The 18,175-nt window shown below is 30.4% G+C and overlaps 1 protein-coding gene across 11 annotated transcripts in view; it reads right to left on the reverse strand.

Annotated features, from left to right (window-relative positions):
- Window positions 1-18,175, reverse strand: part of LOC140040690 (neogenin-like) — a 101,133-nt gene that overhangs the window by 42,850 nt on the left and 40,108 nt on the right. For 10 of the 11 annotated variants that reach the window (XM_072086805.1, XM_072086811.1, XM_072086810.1 and 7 more), the window contains exons 3-8: window positions 9,664-9,763; window positions 8,598-8,788; window positions 8,342-8,495; window positions 7,684-7,823; window positions 6,155-6,445; window positions 552-798 (exon numbers count right to left, since the gene is read on the reverse strand). In XM_072086805.1, the coding sequence (XP_071942906.1) occupies window positions 552-798; window positions 6,155-6,445; window positions 7,684-7,823; window positions 8,342-8,495; window positions 8,598-8,788; window positions 9,664-9,763 (1,123 nt within the window). The remainder of the gene's footprint in view (window positions 1-551; window positions 799-6,154; window positions 6,446-7,683; window positions 7,824-8,341; window positions 8,496-8,597; window positions 8,789-9,663; window positions 9,764-18,175) is intronic. The other variant, XM_072086807.1, reaches the window with a different exon arrangement.

Genomic DNA, 18,175 nt, shown 5'->3' on the forward strand with positions numbered 1-18,175 from the left:
TCTCTTTATTTTCTGAGTGACGTTGATTCGTACACAATAAATGGTATGGTAACGGCAATCAACAACTTGTTGTCTTTCTTTTGGTCTTGATATTGCATTCATTTGAGCCAAGCCTCGCACGCTTGATACCCGGGGAGAAAACTTCCAAATTAATCCGGGCATGGTCTCACGTACCACGACAATATAACCATGTGTACTACATGTAGCCCCCTTGAATATTGTAAATGGACTCAAGACTTTACAGTAATAATATTAAACATTTAATTAAGAAATTACATAAATCAGACATTTTGGGCAAGTCCAGGTAGCTAGATTATTTTCCATTTGAAAGTTCTTTGACCAGTTAATTTCGGATGCTGTGGTTGATTTAAGAAATAGTTTGCTTCCATGATGCATTTGGTTTTATATTGGTGGTGTTAAAATGTTCAGAGATTCATGTTCGGAAACATTCTAGAGTACATCTGATATGAACCGATTTAAGAACTATTGTAAGATGCTCTTAGGCTTATTGAAAGATTACCATCATGTTAGTCATCTTTATTTGTACGTACCTGTCTTTTCCAGGTTCTCCAATCATTACACTATATGTCAGAATGATACCATTTGGGTTTCGTGGTGAACGCCATCCAAGTGAAATCTCTCTTGTTGATACTAATGTCTCGACGACCAGTTCTGGTACACCAGGAACAGGGGCATCTGGGGCTGCTGTAGGGCCTACATTTATGGGTGAATCAGTCAGAATATTCTGTCTTGATGTAACAGGGTTAACAACTGGTGGGAGGGATGGAATTGGTACACCTGTAATCATGCAGGGGTGCAAAGAAAAAAACATAATGACAACATGCAAAAAGCAGCTAATTCATGCAAACACAAAATATACAACATGACATGCATTATGATATGTTATGAATTATTGTAAAAAATAATGTTACATCATTGTCAGTATTAATGTGACTTTGTAGTTACAGTAAATCAAGCATTTCAGAATAGCTATGAGTACAAATAGGCTAGGCAATCTAGCATTTTGAGTGAAAAAATTGTAAACAGAGATTTTTTTTTTAAATGGTCACATATGATGGGGAGATCAAAATTTGAGCATCACTCTTCACTCATCCTATCCCATTGATCTCCTAATCATATGTGACCATTTAAAAAAGAATAATCTCTGTTTGCAATTTGGGCTGTTTTTTTAATAGATTTCCTAGCCTAAAACAATTTAAAAAATAAAAATTACAATGTTTTTCTGTAGACATAAAAATAAATGTATAGAATATGTTTTTTTTCTATTGATATTATATCTGAAATAAAAGAATGAATAACTGAATTTTAAGAAATAAGAACAGCAAAATTCGAAAGATAGCCTTCATGTCTTACTACAGTTAAATAAATATTGATTAATTGTTAAAGACCATACATGTTTACCTTAATGAGGATAATTGATGTAAGTCAATTTGTAGAAGTTGAGTGATGTCAGAAAGATGTTATACATACAAGTGTTGTTGGCCGTGAATAAACTACTTGAGTTGTTTTATGGATGTAACACTAAATTACGCTTGTTAGCAAATATTGTTTGTTTCTCATATTAAGGTATTGAACAAAAAAATTGTCCTCAATATTTGCAAGGAAAGCAGTGTGAAATTACAATTTGCTAACGATAAGATGGCTGAATTTCGCAAGGAAAGCATTGTAAGAGATGAGATGGCAGAATTTTGTAACTAGTATTTTTCAACGAAAATGTAGTAAAGCAATGTATTATAATCTATTCTTGACATGTTCAACTTGCAAGCTTTAATGTGTAAAATGAAAATGGACAAGGATAAGTGTAAACCTTATTGAGGTGGTTGACTATATATGGTTTGTTTGCTTGAAAATAAATCACTGTTAAGCCTTCATGCGTCAGTACTACATGCACTAAATTATTAATTCATTTTAACTTAATTTAACATTCAATCATGCAAGTTTATAACTATGTAATCAAGTTTAAGTTTCATTAGCAGTAATTAGTGGCCAATACAAATTTGATTGAATTGCTGATTAAGGTTCCATTTACTGTACATTCAATTAAAAATGTATGTAATGCATAACAAGCTTATGGGTATAAGACATGGTTTTGATATCTGTGTCGCAATATATGAAAATAAGGATAGGCCTATCAAAGCAGACTCTTAAACAGCGATATCTTTAGTCAGGCAACTTGGCTAAATCCTATTATCAAACAAATGCTGGACATTTGTATATTAGGAATTTTAAATCATTTATCAAAATTAAATAAATGTGTTACTGTTAAATTTTAACAACAAATAATGAATTTTTATTTGATATTTAAAAAAAATAAAAGTATATTTGTTTTTTTTATGTATATTTTGTTTTTGTAACTATTAAACATTTACAGGGCAATATTAAGTATACATGGATTGTGTGAACCAATTCTCAATAAGTACATTAGATGAGATAAAGCATATCAATTAAAAAAATATATTATATATATTGAAATCATGCTTGTTTGTATGTACTTCACAACATGCAATATCTACCAAACAACTACTGCACACAATATACAACACTGGCAAAACACTGGGAGCTCCAGGGACCAATTCTCATATTCTACATGATGATGGTATAACTAATTGACATAAATGAATATTGAGAAATTAATCATCATCAGATTAATAAAATTAAGAAATAGATATTTGGGAAAATTGAGTAAGAAGAACACATACAATGGTGACATATATACATTTAAAAGAGGAAATAATAACTGAGATAAAAATAGATATAAGAAGATAGATATTTTAGAAGATATTAGGAGGCAAATTATTATAATTTGCCAAGGTTAAGAACATTAAACAGAAATCAGATAGATTTAAAATACAAATGTGTGAACAATTTATTAATAAATTAAAGAAACCTTTCAATAAACAATGCAAAATATAGTAAATATACAATTCACCAACAAAGCATAATATGCAGCAGCTCTATCAACAATTTCAATGGCACCACATTTGTCTTATTATTACGGTACATATGTTTTCTTATGGCCCAAATTCTTTCATACTATAGTGTTATTGTAAATGTAATGCTATTTGTCCTCATTTGAGTAAATGTCAGAATATTTCTTCTAAGGGCCATGCAGTGCCTAACATGATAAGCATATCCCGAGAATTGTTTTTAAATTGTGTAAAGTTCTCTGTTGTGCACATACTTTATGTACATAGAAGCAGCAGCTCATCCAAGAGTAAAACATCTTACCTAGTAAGCAATATGTTAAAGGTTTTGAACCCATAAAAATGCATGCTGAAAACATACTTTCCAGAAAAATCCAGACATGTTTGGCTAGCCCAAGGTGTCTGAGTTTGTATATTATCAGTTTTAATCAGGCCTATGGCATTGAAAAGAATTTCATAACAAGGAAATTAATTTTGAAAAAGACAATCTTCTATTAGGAAAGGTAAATAATACTAATAAATATAAAATAATAATAATAAATAAATAATAATTAATTTGAAATTAAATGCAAAAGAATTTTATTGATTTTATTTCATGACAATTATACTATGATATTTAGAAATGAATCTGAACTAAGCATGAACTTCAGGTAGAAAGAATTTCAAGAGTAGTATTATATCTAATAATTCTTGATAGCTTATAATGGATACACAAGCAGATCTGTTGAATGTTCTATGATAGATTATTTGGAGTTGTAGATTTCATTTAGTGTCTTTTACTGGTCAGTAATATATGTCATGGTGTATTTTTTTCCATGAAATTGTAGTTTCAAATAATTGTTTTGCTGAATCTGACCTGAATCTAAGTTAGGGGGAAAGTAAAAGAGATACAAGCTAACGTATTGTCAGGAAGTAAAAACAAATGAGAAATTTAAATGTTTCTTTTGTGAAGCTTTACTGAGATTAGTACTATTATAAACCCTCTTAAAATCATATTTAAATTTACATTTGTGAGTCAATTAAACACAGCTTTTTAGTTCTTTGTATTTCTATCAATTTTCTCTTTCAACCTTATTTATTCATTATAGTGCTTTGGGCTATATAAATTTGAATAATGTGTCAAATATGTATTAACACAGTATTCACTACGTCATTGTTATAAAATTCCTTTTAAAATATGGTAAAAATAAATTTCATTATACAGTATATTTGGCAATAATGAGTCTTTGTGATTACTATACAGTACCATGATCTTATTTTCGCGCTGCGCCTTTAATCATTAGGAAACAGTTACCATGCAGTAGCTTATTATTTACTACGGCTTAAAAAATGGGTATTTGGAAACCAGTGAAGCATGTCTGGGAGAAAAGAGTTTATGAGATGTATGCAAATGGCGTGCTTCCCTGGCGTGTATAGATGATGAATTGTTTGATTAAGAAGCCCATGTTTATTGGCGGCTGTAAGTGAAGGTTCTAGGTAATTAGAAATGTTGTTTATTGGGTACAACCTTTAGGGAGTAATGCCACTACCCCGGAATATGAACAGTACTATAGTTTAGTTTAAGATTATATTTTTGTTCTGTACATCAGTAGGCCACGGCTACAGACTTTTGTTCTGAAATAAAAGTTGTTTGATTGCGGATTTAATTAATTGATTGACAGAAAGAAAACTGAATCCAGTTAAAATATACATCCTCAAAACAGTTGTATATTTAATACTTGATAGACCCTGCGTTATGATTAAATAGAGCATTTCAGACTATATTTAACTTTACACAAATTTTTACTGTACATTTTTTTTAAATTTATTTCTTCAATTTCTGCTATACACAATTCATAGAAAAAACAAACCAAATATAATAGGCAATAGATCAAACAGGTGAAAATAATAAAATAAAAAAATACATCATTATTTCTTAAATTGTTTAATAGAATATCAATTTTTAAAAAACATCGTTTAATGAAGGAAAAACAGTAATTAAAACTGCTCCTTCAAAAAGTTGAGTAGCATTTTTTGTAAGAAATATTTTTGTTTATACTACAATTCATGGCTAAATATTTCAAGAGTTTATGTTTAATCATTTTAATTCATTATAAATAATGTAAATTACTACAATTATGACACAGAGAGGAAAATTTGTGTAATGTTTGGATGTGACAGACCTTGGAAAACATTATTGTAAAGTAGAATTTTGTTATAAGCAACTCAATCATTTTTATTAAAATGAAAGCTTTTAGTGCAATGGTTGATGGCTGCAGGTTGAACACAAAACACAGATCAATAAAGAATAAATGTGCCAATTACTACAAAAGCTTACAAGATGATCGACAACGAATTTTAAACAATTTCCAAAGATCAATTTTTCGAAATTTGCCTTTTAGACTCAATATTATAAATTACTATGATGTAGTTCTTAATGTAAAAATTGTAAAATGTCTAAGTCAAGATTTAGAATCAATCTTTTGTTATTATATACTCAGATTTTCTTTCAATAAAAATGTTGTAAGGCTCATTCGTTTATATCATAATTATTCTTTCTCTTTGGATGGAATATAAAGCCGTTGGTCCTGTGTGTATACAGTGCATTTTACAGAACTTGGTACACTTGTTTTTAGGAAATACTTTTTTTATTTTAATTATTAATTAAAGTAATATAACTTTAAAGTAACAAATTAAATAATGATGAACAATTCAATAAACTATTGTATTTGATTAGATAATTGAATTATTTGACAGTGATTTGCAAAACTATTATAATGTCCTCAGGATATACAGTATGGAAATTGAGTTCTCTTAAACTGATATAATTATCCCTTTTAACCAGGGTGTTGTTCTAAATTATAAGGTCATTTAAATTTCAATGAAATTATTGAGCTTGGTTGGTTGATTACCTAGTTAGAACAGGAAAAAAAACCAAAGACAGTGGGGGCGGAAGAAAGGGATGTCATAGATTTGTTGAAATATATTGTTCATATGTACTTTGTTTGTATGGTCATGCTCCACTGTGTTCTAAATTGTGTCAGCTCCTATATTGGTCATCACAACACTGTTTTGGAATATTATAAATATTTAAATTAAATGCTTGGACCATGATTTTCTCATTTTATCATTAGTGACATAAATACCAAACCCTCCTTCATATACATCATCACTACCTCTCTTTTTACACTACTGTACTTTATTTTTTGCAGGTATAAAAGAAAGCTTACCTGGTGGAAGAACAATTAGTTGAGCAATTGCATTGATGTTTCCCACCTCATTTGACACAATACATTGATAGTATTTACTGTCTGACTGCTTAACACCAATGATGCGTAACGTCTCTCCAACTTCACCATTCCGTTCAATCCTGAAAGCATTCTCCTTTGGAATTGGGTCACCATCCACGAGCCAAGTCACAGCGGTCGGACGTGGAACACTGTACCAGCTACATTCGAATTGAGCATTCATCCCTTGCCTAGCATACGTTGAGACAGGCCGCTTCACAAAGCGTGGCGGAACTGACAGTGAGGAATTAAAACAGAATGAAATACATTTTACAGAATCCATCACTAGCATTGTGACGCCAAGTATATAAAAACCACTATACCAGATTTATACTCTCAGGTGCTATTAGTGTTACAGTTGTTCTAACTAATTGATTCATTGTACAATTGTTTTCTATAAAAATCTAGATTACACATTATTTGAATAAAATATATGTGCTCAGAAATAGTGGGTTTCATGTTGTAGTCAACATAAATGTCAAAAGATATTTATATTCAGTGTATTTTTATTGATCAAAACTTTTACACAAGACTGAGTCATCCATCAGCTGTTATATCTGATGTTGCATTATCTCTTTGTGTAACATCAACTTACTCTCTTAACACAAACACACTCTAACATGCTGTGTCAACCTCTTCTAGTCTCCTGTCCATTTCATCAATTACAGTGTGTTTATTTCTACATTTACGTTGCTATATTTTATAGCAAATCAACTACTCCATGACAAGAACATGTTTTTTTGGTGTAGTATCTATTACTGCATCTAGAATGTTACACATTGAGTATAATGTAAAATGACACAGAGCATTTCATCATTCAAACAATTTCTTGATTAACTATTTCCTATGGCATGTAATTCTTGTTAGGTTACCATTATATTTAAAAGTGTGTCACTGGATGGCATAGTTTAAAGACATCAATTGTATGTTTTATCTGTTTGATATTATACTTTCTATACAGTACAATATTGTAGCAAGTAGCACAATTAATCTATTTTTTCAATAATTTGTAATATGTTATTTAAAAACAAAAATATTGTATTTAAAATGTCTACCCTAAGATACCAACATAGGCAAATTCAAGTACTTAGTATCAAATAATCTACCAGGAATTTCATTTATTAATTACTCATTTTCACAATATTTTTTTTAAATTACATATTTTATGTTAGCTTCTTGTTAGTGTCTCCAGAACTGTATTTATATTTAAAATAAAACTAAATACTCATTCTTACACTCAACTATGAATTGAATGTTTTGAATTAAATGTTTTGAATAATATAAATATCATAATATCAATATCAATATGGATCCTTTACATAGAATCCTAACAGACCTGAAATAGTGGAATACATATTTCTAAACCCAGGTCTGTTAGGATTCTCTGTAAAGGCAGCGTGGAAAGGAGATGAGGGTACCCAAACGGCGTTCCATACTCAACTGTATACTGTGTATTGTTAACAATTGCATACCTCTGACAGTAACTTGAATTTCTTTCTCTACATTTCCTAAATTATTACTTGCACGAACTCGATATAATCCTGTGTCAAGTTCATCAGCATTTTCAATGCGAAGATTCCCTTGGCCAACTAATGAATAGTGGTTGTCAAACCTGAATTGAAAATGGATAAACAGATAAAACTATTAAATACAAGAGTGGAGATTCAGAAAGCATAGTCAATGCTGTACACATACACACAAAAACATTGTACAAAACATCTGGCTTAATATGATATGAAATTCATAAAGAAAATTGAAAACATATACAGAAAAAGACCTCCTTTGGCACCATTGTTTTTTAGGAGACAATCAATTTGTTTTTGTGGAAAAGGGCTTCTACAAAACACTTTTCGGAGGTACTGGCTTTTTTGTGTGCATGCTTTAACTTGACAGTTAATTATATATATTATATGATAATAACTCCATATTCAGAGAAAACCATATTGAGGGAACTTTCCTGTGAAACAAAATGGGGAAATATATATTTAACACTATGGCCAACTGTTATTTAATTCTATTAAGGGAATTGTAGTAGGGCCAAAAAGGTGTCCCTTAATAGGGTTCTACTGTATTACTTTTGTATGTGGATAAATCCCTTTCCACTACTACTTTACTAATAATACAACTTACTGCAGTACCAACTCTTCATTTTTCTTAAACCATGTAAATGTTGCTGGACCATCTACAGCAACCTCTAGCACAATGCTTTCGCCGAGGTTTACAAACACATTCTGTGGAGGGGATACAATGAAGGAGAGCTCCTCTACTGGTGGAAGCCCTTCATCTATAAGATTTAAAAAAGTCATTAGAAACATCAAAGAATACTTGCTTGTTGTTTTCCTTTCACATTCTAAACAAAATAAAATATAGTGAATAGTGAACTTACCATTGACAGTGAGGGTAATATCAGGACTTGTCTCAGAGATGCCAGCCATTCTGTTCTCTGCTTGGCATCGGTAGACACCAGAGTCAGATTCATGTACATCTCTAATTTCAAGGTTACCACTTGGTAGCACAGCAAACCTTGCAAATGCATCACTTTGCTCTGGATCCACTACAGTCCCACTTTTTATCCACCTACAAAATGAATGTTTTTTAAGGAGTGTTCAGTTCGCGAAGATGTAGTGAGCTACATCATTAACTTATGTACCACAAAAAGATAGTGGTCTAACAACAATAGTGAGGATTCCCTAATGGTGTTCCTCTATCATGATAGTGATGATCCAGTATCGACGACTCCTCCATGTTGATTCTGGTGAGGATTTCCTATGGTAATTATGGAAATGATGTAAGGTATATTCTTCTATAATACTGATAGGTATATTCCTCTATAATGATGATGAGATTTTTCTGTAATGTCATGATGAGTTTTTCTATAATGATAATATTCCTCTATAATGATAGTAATGTTCCTTTTTTCTATAATGGTGAGGTTTCTCTAATGATCGTAAGGTGACATTCTGTTATGCATGCTTTTAGCAAACAAAGTTTTAAGTTTAATTCATTTTTATAAAGGAAGTAAAATCAATCGTTTTTCTCATATTCAAACAAAAGCATTTCCTTGGCGAGACAATCCATTTTTATCTTCATTTTTCATTTTGATGCTGTCATCATTGATTTGAATAAAGCGAGTCACCTACGTCACCTACCTGCTTAACAGTACCATTTACAGACCAAATTCAGCACTTTACACACAAACTTCAGGGCATAATTATAGCATGTAGCCAATTCACTGCTCATATATTTTAACACGTAACATGTTACTTTGAATTTTGGCTTAATTCTAGTTTTAAATTATCTTTGATTGTTTGATCATCTTTTAGAATTCATGAACGTCTCTCACAACACTATAGGCTTACTAGGCCATAATATGAATCAGTCAATCATGTTGAAACATCCACTGACAAGGCTCATTATTAATATCTTTTTTTTTCTTTCAAGAAGCACCTTACCTAATGAATGGTTTAGGATGACTTGTAACGTCACATTGCAATATAACAGTATCTCCAACATCTGTATACAGGTCTTGTGAGCTTCCACTCATGGTTAAACCTAAAAATTATAAATGTAATATTAATATTATAAAATGATATTATATTCCTTCATCATTTATTTGATTGAAAGATTAACAAAGAATATGGAATTATTATACTGAAGTTGAATTACACAATTTTAGTATAGTTATTATTTTATATAGGTAAAAACAAATAAATTCAAGACTATTTAAAATTAAATGATTTTTTTGATGATTATGCCTATTTTGATTTTCAGCAATTAAGTTAAGGGTCCTCTGTATAATATGCAAGATACACATTTTACCAATCCTCAAAAACATAAGCACAAGCTTTATACTGTAGGGTTAGGGTTAGAATTTAGACATTATTCACATTTTAATTCAATTAATAATAACAATATAAATTCTGTCATCCATTGTTGTGCTTTAAGGATTAGTGTAAGATATAGGTCCTTATGATTTATTTCTGAGTGCTTCTTAACAAAAACATAAAGTCCTTATGATCTAATTCTATTTCTTAGAGTGTTTTTGCGGCTTAAGAAATAAATGTCTTTAGACGATGGCTTTTGGAACAATAAAGGGGGAAAATACATTGATATTTGTGAGAGCACCAAAGTTGCATTTATAATGATACCCTGTGTAAATTATAATCCTTATTGGTATTTAAATCTAAAATATTTGTATGCTTTTATCAATCCATAGAATTTACTATGTAAATATATGAGACGCAACGTTTAATGTATTTTCTGGATAGCACCTACCATGTAAAGAAACTGTCAAACAACAGAAAGCAGAAACCCCACTGATTTTTAAAATAATGGAATGCTTGTGACAATTGAAATAAAGGGTGTCACATGTAAACAAACTCCACTAGCTGATAATTAATCTTGTTAACAATTGTAATGAAAGTATTTAAAGTGTAAATAGATGTATGGCACGCAAAGGCTTGGCTAAAATCCCTTAAATTCTGAAGACTAGGTAAAATGAATTAATACTGCAAAATCTAGGTCAGTCCTGGAATTATTACAAAACCACAACAATAACATAAAATATGTACACACCTACAGATCAATACTGTTTATCATTGTCCATTTTTTTCCATTCTCATTTTTCAAAATTAGCTAGACATAACTGTGGTATAGTAAACCAAGCAAATAAAATAGATAGTAAATGAATGAATCACTACATTCTTTAGTAAGTTACTGAAATTAAATAGTGGAGTGAAAACAAAAGGAAATAATTTTCAGGAATGTAAAGTTGTAGAGAAAATTCACAAGAAATACATTGTTATTAAATACCCTGTATAACATGTCACGTGAATGGGTGGAAATGAATATGGTTCCAGAAATTAGTCTGGAATGATACTTATTACTGCCAACATTTGCATCTGAAAAAGTAGCAGTGGGTCACCTATTCCATGGAGGAATTATTTAGAATCCTCCATACCTAGCCAAGCACTTTTTGTTTAGCCTGGGCACATGTTTATGAATAAACAATGATATACAAATAACTATGCAGTGTACATTATAATTTTGTTCATATATATCTAATGTTTAGCAAACAAGATTGGCAACATAATATTGTTTACAAATAACTCATTAAAAAAATATAAAAAATCAATTTATTATGTTATTGTAAATGTATGGTCTGTAGTACTACATGAATTTATAAGTTAAATGGTAAAAGTTACCATGCCACGTCTTGTTTCCTCCTTTACACGAACAACTTCTTTATTAGTTATTCTTCTTTGATTTAGTAGTTTTTAATAGTAGTTATTAGTTTGTTACAAAATTTCTAATTTCAGTTTTATTATTATTATTATTATTATTATCTTTTAGATGAAGTGAAAACTATTTGTACTCGACCTGCTTCTAAGCCATGGACTGAAACCGAGACAGTTCACTTTGGGGCACCTACCTAAATTTCCTTGTGGTTTTGTTGTGTTAGAACGGTCATTTTCCATATGTCCAGGCAAATTTCTTTATTTATGTTAACCAAACTATTAACAGTGAAATATATGATATATTCTTCTCATATGATTATTGATTGGTGCAAATGAACAATAACATGAATTGTTTGAATAATTTATAATATCTGTTGACAGATTAAGACAAAAGCTCTGATTACTTAATATTCAGTTGCATATAATAAAACAATATAACATTACATTAAGGGAGGTTTAGTGTACTTTTGTGCATTGCAAAGTGTCAACTAACACTGTCGTAATGCTGTCAGCATATTTGTAAATGAAAATTCAATAGCCCAAATTTATACAGTTGGCATAATATCAATAAATTTCATGTAGTTTCTATGTGATAAACCAGTCAATATACCAATTGTGGTATGTATACTTTTAGAACCAAGTTTTTATTCATTTTAATATCTCAATAAAATAGGCATATAAATTATCTATTTTAGGAAAGGAAGCATGAGGTGTTGGTGCCCTAATTTTATAGGCCCTGCTAATAAATCACTAATTAATCACTTCTGTAGAAAAAAATGAATAAACAAAAGAATGTTTTATTTTAATTTAAATTACTGTTTTAGGTGAATAATTTGTTATCTTTTTTTTGGTCAGAGTGAATAACTATTATGTGACATTAAATTAGATGTTAGCGTTCTCCCAATCAGCCTCTGAATATGTTTGAACATGATCACAAACGACTACTATGCCATAGTAGAGCACAAACAAACTTTCCTTATCAGTTTATAATTATAATTAAATATGATCTTAAAATTCAGACATGTATGGTATACAGTACATGTAAGGCAAGCTAATCTTGTTTATACAAACCAGTTTGAATGCTTTGACTGATATAAACAGCAAAGCTATAGGCGTGATTTTTAAATAAGAAAAAGAATAATAATTAATTTTCTTATAAGGTATCAATTACTTGATGAATATGCTTGTTTTGAATATAGTAATTATTATAAACAAATATATTATTAAACATTAATATATTAAAAATGAAGTAAAACCTGACATTAACTGTACTATAATGAATTAATCTACGCTACTAAGCAAGAGCACCCTGTAATAGGTGGCATTATGTTATTATCTATACTAGCAATTACTATATTATATTTATATGGTAGTTCCCTTAGGGAAAAATATTCATAATGGATTTGACTTTTCCATTCAGTTCAAAATACATGTTGTGATTTATGTTAAAGTTTAATACATATTAGAATAAAAGTAGGCCTACATGTTGAAAACTACATTTGGCCTACCTCAATGGGTTAAGGGTGGTGTGCTTTCCAATGGTTAAGTTGTGTGCTAGAAATACAATAGATTAACTGCAGATAATCATAATTAGTTACTTTGCTATTCCCTCATATAATCATGGTTTTTTTTTATAGTCACCTAAAAAACATCTCAAAAACAGACTAAAAACCATATAAAAACAACATAAAAGTCACTTGGTACGTCAACTTAAAAACAAAATGTGTTAGTACATATTCTACAGTAATTCAAACTATCCTGTTTCTTTTTCTAAAATAAAGCTTTTACTTAGCAGTGCCTTATAGTATGATACAGTAAGCTGGCCCTGTGTGTTTTAACTAGTAATTTTAGGGTGTAATAGATAAGATACTGAAGATGACAATATATCAACCAAACAATTTACTAAAACTAACTAACAAAAGTTAATACTTCAATAAATCTGGCATAAATAACACTACTAGTAGTCGTACTAGTAAATAATGTAATATCTTGTGGCATCCTTTCCATCCTCAAATCAATATCAATATTTGTAGTAAATGACTCACTTCCTACACATTATTAGACCAGTCACAAATGATTTCTTCTTACCTACTGCAATAAAAGCCTATAACTAATATTGCAATAATAAAGTCTAGATATTATTAGATGTTGAGATGATTATTTCCAACATTTAATATATTTATAAAAAGTAATAAAGGAAAATTAAATGAAAAAATAAATATAAATCATCATTGTTTCTGACAAAAAAAACATTTACAAAGCAAAATTCTGGAGAAAACGGGAGTGTAAATGGATTGCACCCATCTAAATTATTTATCATTTCAAGAGTACGAGTCATCAATGTATTTGAAATTAGGTCACTATTTGGAACCATGTGAACATTTTCAGTCACATTTAGCCAAACATAGTGTTTAACAATGTTGACAGGTTTGAAAAACACAAAATATGAAAATATAGAAAAAGACTATTATGCTTGAGAATGTAATTACTAAATAAATGAATTTTATTCATCTAACTTTATGTAGTGGCTTAGTACACCATAAAATGTTTAGTGAGATATAGTAGTAAATCAAACACACTATCTGTATGTAAGTAAATAACATATAACATGACATAACTATTATTCCATCATAAAAATGTCAGTGTATATTAAAGATTAGACTTGTCCCAAGTCTGTATTCTTTGTCTTCTTTTTTAATTTATTTAGTGCTATTTAAGTATGAACGAGACTGAATAACTGTTGAAATATAAAATCGTGTTGCCAAGTTGTTATTTTTATTAATTGTCTAGTCCTGGCCTAGGCCTCCTTCGTAGGCCTACTCAACTCGTGCCAAATAAAACTTCAATAAAGTACCTCCACCGGCACACAACAGAGCTACACCACCACACAGGACAGGGTCTGGGTGGGAATTAAATCAAATTATCTACGCATAATAAATGAACCATTCAATGTTTGATTTGCGGAGAAGCTAGCCTGGGAGATGAGATTTCATATTCTTGAGAAAAATCTTATCAAATGTTTACCAGACTACTAGGCATATAAAATAATTTCTAGCCTTCAGAAACTGTCATCAATGTACGTCTAAACGTAACATAGCGCATGCGCATCATCATAGTTGTTGATCAGTCTCTGAAATTCTGAAATATGAATATTAAAACTGCGTACGAGTCAACTGGATAATCATATGAACCAAGAATTCTTGGTGTCAAACCATGTGACTTGTACGTGTGTGCCCAGGCGGAGTATCGAAGCTCAAGTAATATACATATGAAACGCCATATGTGCCAAAATATTTATCTTTTTACTAATATTAAGACAAAACTCCATTTGGAACCCAGACTAATTAAAGATGTAAAATAAACTGATTTAAAAATACATTAACATGTAAATATATTAAGCCAACAAACAACTGTAATATCTAAAATATAGTGGTTGTGATTATGTAAAAATAATGAGTGTCTGATCCGAATGTAGTTCTTTAATTTTTGCATACTAGACCTCATGCTAATTAAACAAACTAATGATTGATGGAATTGTCATTGCAGCCACAAAGTGAATCTAATGTGACTACAGACACTTGTCATAGTCATAGTCATAGTCATATATACTTTATTGTCCATTTAAAAAACAGAAATGTGATTTGAAAACTGGCAAAATACAAAAATATAAAATACAATTTACAAGAACACACACAAAAAGTTAAGAGGCTAAAAATTGTTAAAATTAGATAAAAATTATCGGTTACATTTTACCTTTGTACTCTGGAGTTATATAAGTGTATAGCATTAGGTACAAACGAGCACCTAAACCGTTTTGTTTTGGTATTAAGTGCACGTAGTCTTATGCCAGAATTCATGAGAGCAAATTGTTTGTGAAGAGGATGTGTTTCATCATCAATGATACTTTTTACTTTTTTTAACACATTTTCTTTATACAAGGATTCAACATCAGATAAGTGCTCTCCTACTAGTCTAATTGCTCTATTTCCTATTCGATTAAGTTTAATTTTATCTTTTTGCATTGTATTACCATAAAAACAAACATTACAAAAAAGTATTACACTGAGAATTACAGAGTTATAAAACAATTTAAGTATAGTTTTGTCAATTTGTAGGTACTTCATTTTTCTTAAAATAAACATCCTTTGGTTGGCTTTGCATGTGGCTTTATTTACATTATTTATCCAATTTAGCTTATTGTCAATTATACAACCCAGATATTTGTACTCATTTACTACTTCAATCTCATTTTCATTTATAATCAGAGGTTCTAAGGGTTCTTTAATTTTCCTAAAATCAATTTGCATTTCTTTTGTTTTCTTTATGTTTAGTTTCAGGTTGTTATTGCAGCACCAGTGATAAAAATCACATCCTAGTTGTCTATAGCTTGTTTCATCATTGCCAGTAATGTATCCAGTGATGACTGTGTCATCTGCATATTTTACTATACAACATTCATTTGAATTGGCTCTGAAACTGCTGGTGAACAGTGAAAACAACATTGGGGAGATAACAGACCCTTGTGGCGTGCCAATGCTAACAGTTCTTTTATCAGATAAAATACCGTTTAGTTTAACATACTGGAACCTTTTTGTTAAGAAATTATATATCCATGAAGTCAATGTGTCGTTTACGTTCATTTCTTTAAGTTTGCGTACTAATGAACCAGGTTCAACGGTATTAAAAGCACTAGAAAAATCTATATACAAACATCTTACATATGATTTAGGCACATCTAAATGTTGGTAAATATTATGTAAGTGGAAGAGCACAGCATCTTCAACACTTCTATTACTCTGATAGGCAAATTGGAGAGGATCGAGAAACAATTTGGTCTGATCAAGCAACTGCCTAAGTACAATCTTTTCTAGGCACTTACCAACATTGGATGTGATAGCTATTGGCCTATAGTCATTAAGTTCCTTGGGATTTTTTATCTTAGGAATAGGTGAGATACAGGCCGTTTTCCATTGATTGGGCACTGTACCACTTGCTAAACTCTCATTAAAAAGTTTGGTATATATCGGTGCCAACTCTTGGTTGCAGTATTTAATAACACGATTTCCAATTCCACCAGGGCCAGTACTTTTACCAGGCTTTACTTTGGCGAATACATTACGCACATCAACTACATTTATGACTGCATTGTTTACTAATGAAGTCTCATTTTCGCGGATTTCTGTGTCTTCATTTTCATTTTTGGTAACTAATATCTCGGATTCAAAACGACAGAAAAAGTTGTTTAAGTCATTAGCGAAGTTCTCACTTCCATGTACACGCAATATGGTTTCTTTGTAGCCGGTTAGTGTTTTAATTGCTTTCCATGCTGCTTTAGGATTTTTGTCTTTAAATTTATTTTCTAGTGTTTTTTTGTATTTCAGTTTACTATTTTTTATACACTTGTTTATTTCCTTTTGAATTTCCTTGACTTTAGGAGTATCTTTTCCTCTATGCGCTATACGCTTATCTTGTAACAGTTTCCTTAGTTGGTTAGAGATCCATGGTTTTTCATTTGCATATATCTTTTTTGGAACCCAGACTAATTAAAGATGGAAATGGATTTTGTGACCCTAATATTAAGCCTTAACATACTGTTTGATTCATTTTAAGAGCTGAAAAAATCTAAGATGTCTTGTGTAGCTCTCTACTTAACCCCTTTTCAGTAAGTATAAGCCACTACATAGTTTAACGTCACTTTGTAGCATCTAGAATGTAGAATTTAGGCTCTAGATAAATCACAACAAGGTATTGTAGTAGGCCTACATTCTCTTTAATAAACATTGAACCTCACCCTAATTAATCCACCTATTGATTATGAAATTCAACAGTAGCATGTAGTACGTTTGACGAAACAATGTCGAAATTGAGCCGCAAGAGATGTGGGTATTCTGCAACCATGTAACATAATATGATGTCTTGAGAATTATGAACTATTATATGTATTGAATTGCATGGTATGTGTATTTATAATAAGCATTTGATAGTTGTCATGTCCTCTATATATAAACATTATCCTACTTACATTTATATTATAGTATCACTCTATATAATTAGGCTCCTGCAGGTTCAACTAATCTATTTGAAACTTATCTATCTTGCTTTATGTCAGCTTCTTAACCTAGAAAATTCCATTCATCCTTTTTGTAAAAATTACTTTAACATTAGAATTTTTAAATATTATTTGATTCCTTGTCACTTAACAATAACTCAACTAAATTTAATTAAAATTATGTTTCACTTTAAATGTCCAAACTTGGATATTTAGAGACTTTATAAAAGTCTAGTCAATCATAGAGGGGATGTGATATTTTTGTTTAAATACATTCAAATATAGAGGGTGCTATTTTAACAAATCTTTGGCATTGTCATCTATAGTCTGGGTATGCTAGGTGCTCTCTAAGTTTATACCAATGACAATTGGGGAAAATTTGTCATTAACACTTTAGTTAAACCAAAAGTGGCCTAGTACAAAAGTATAACAGTCTGTAAATGTTAAATGTATACACACACTATCAGATGTTTTTGTTGTTGCATGTTTTGGATCAGGAAGAATACCAATTGGTTTGAATTATCATAATACCAGTAACTCTCTGTGAACAATCTCAAAATAATAAATTAAGAAAGGGTGTTTTTTCCTGTGAGAAGCTGCCGCACTATTACAAATAGGCTTGTACATGGCCAAACCATGACCATTGTTAATGTCGGATGGCAAATCTACTATAAATAT

This window comes from Antedon mediterranea, chromosome 2 (assembly GCF_964355755.1).
Source record: "Antedon mediterranea chromosome 2, ecAntMedi1.1, whole genome shotgun sequence".
NCBI lineage: Eukaryota > Metazoa > Echinodermata > Crinoidea > Comatulida > Antedonidae > Antedon > Antedon mediterranea.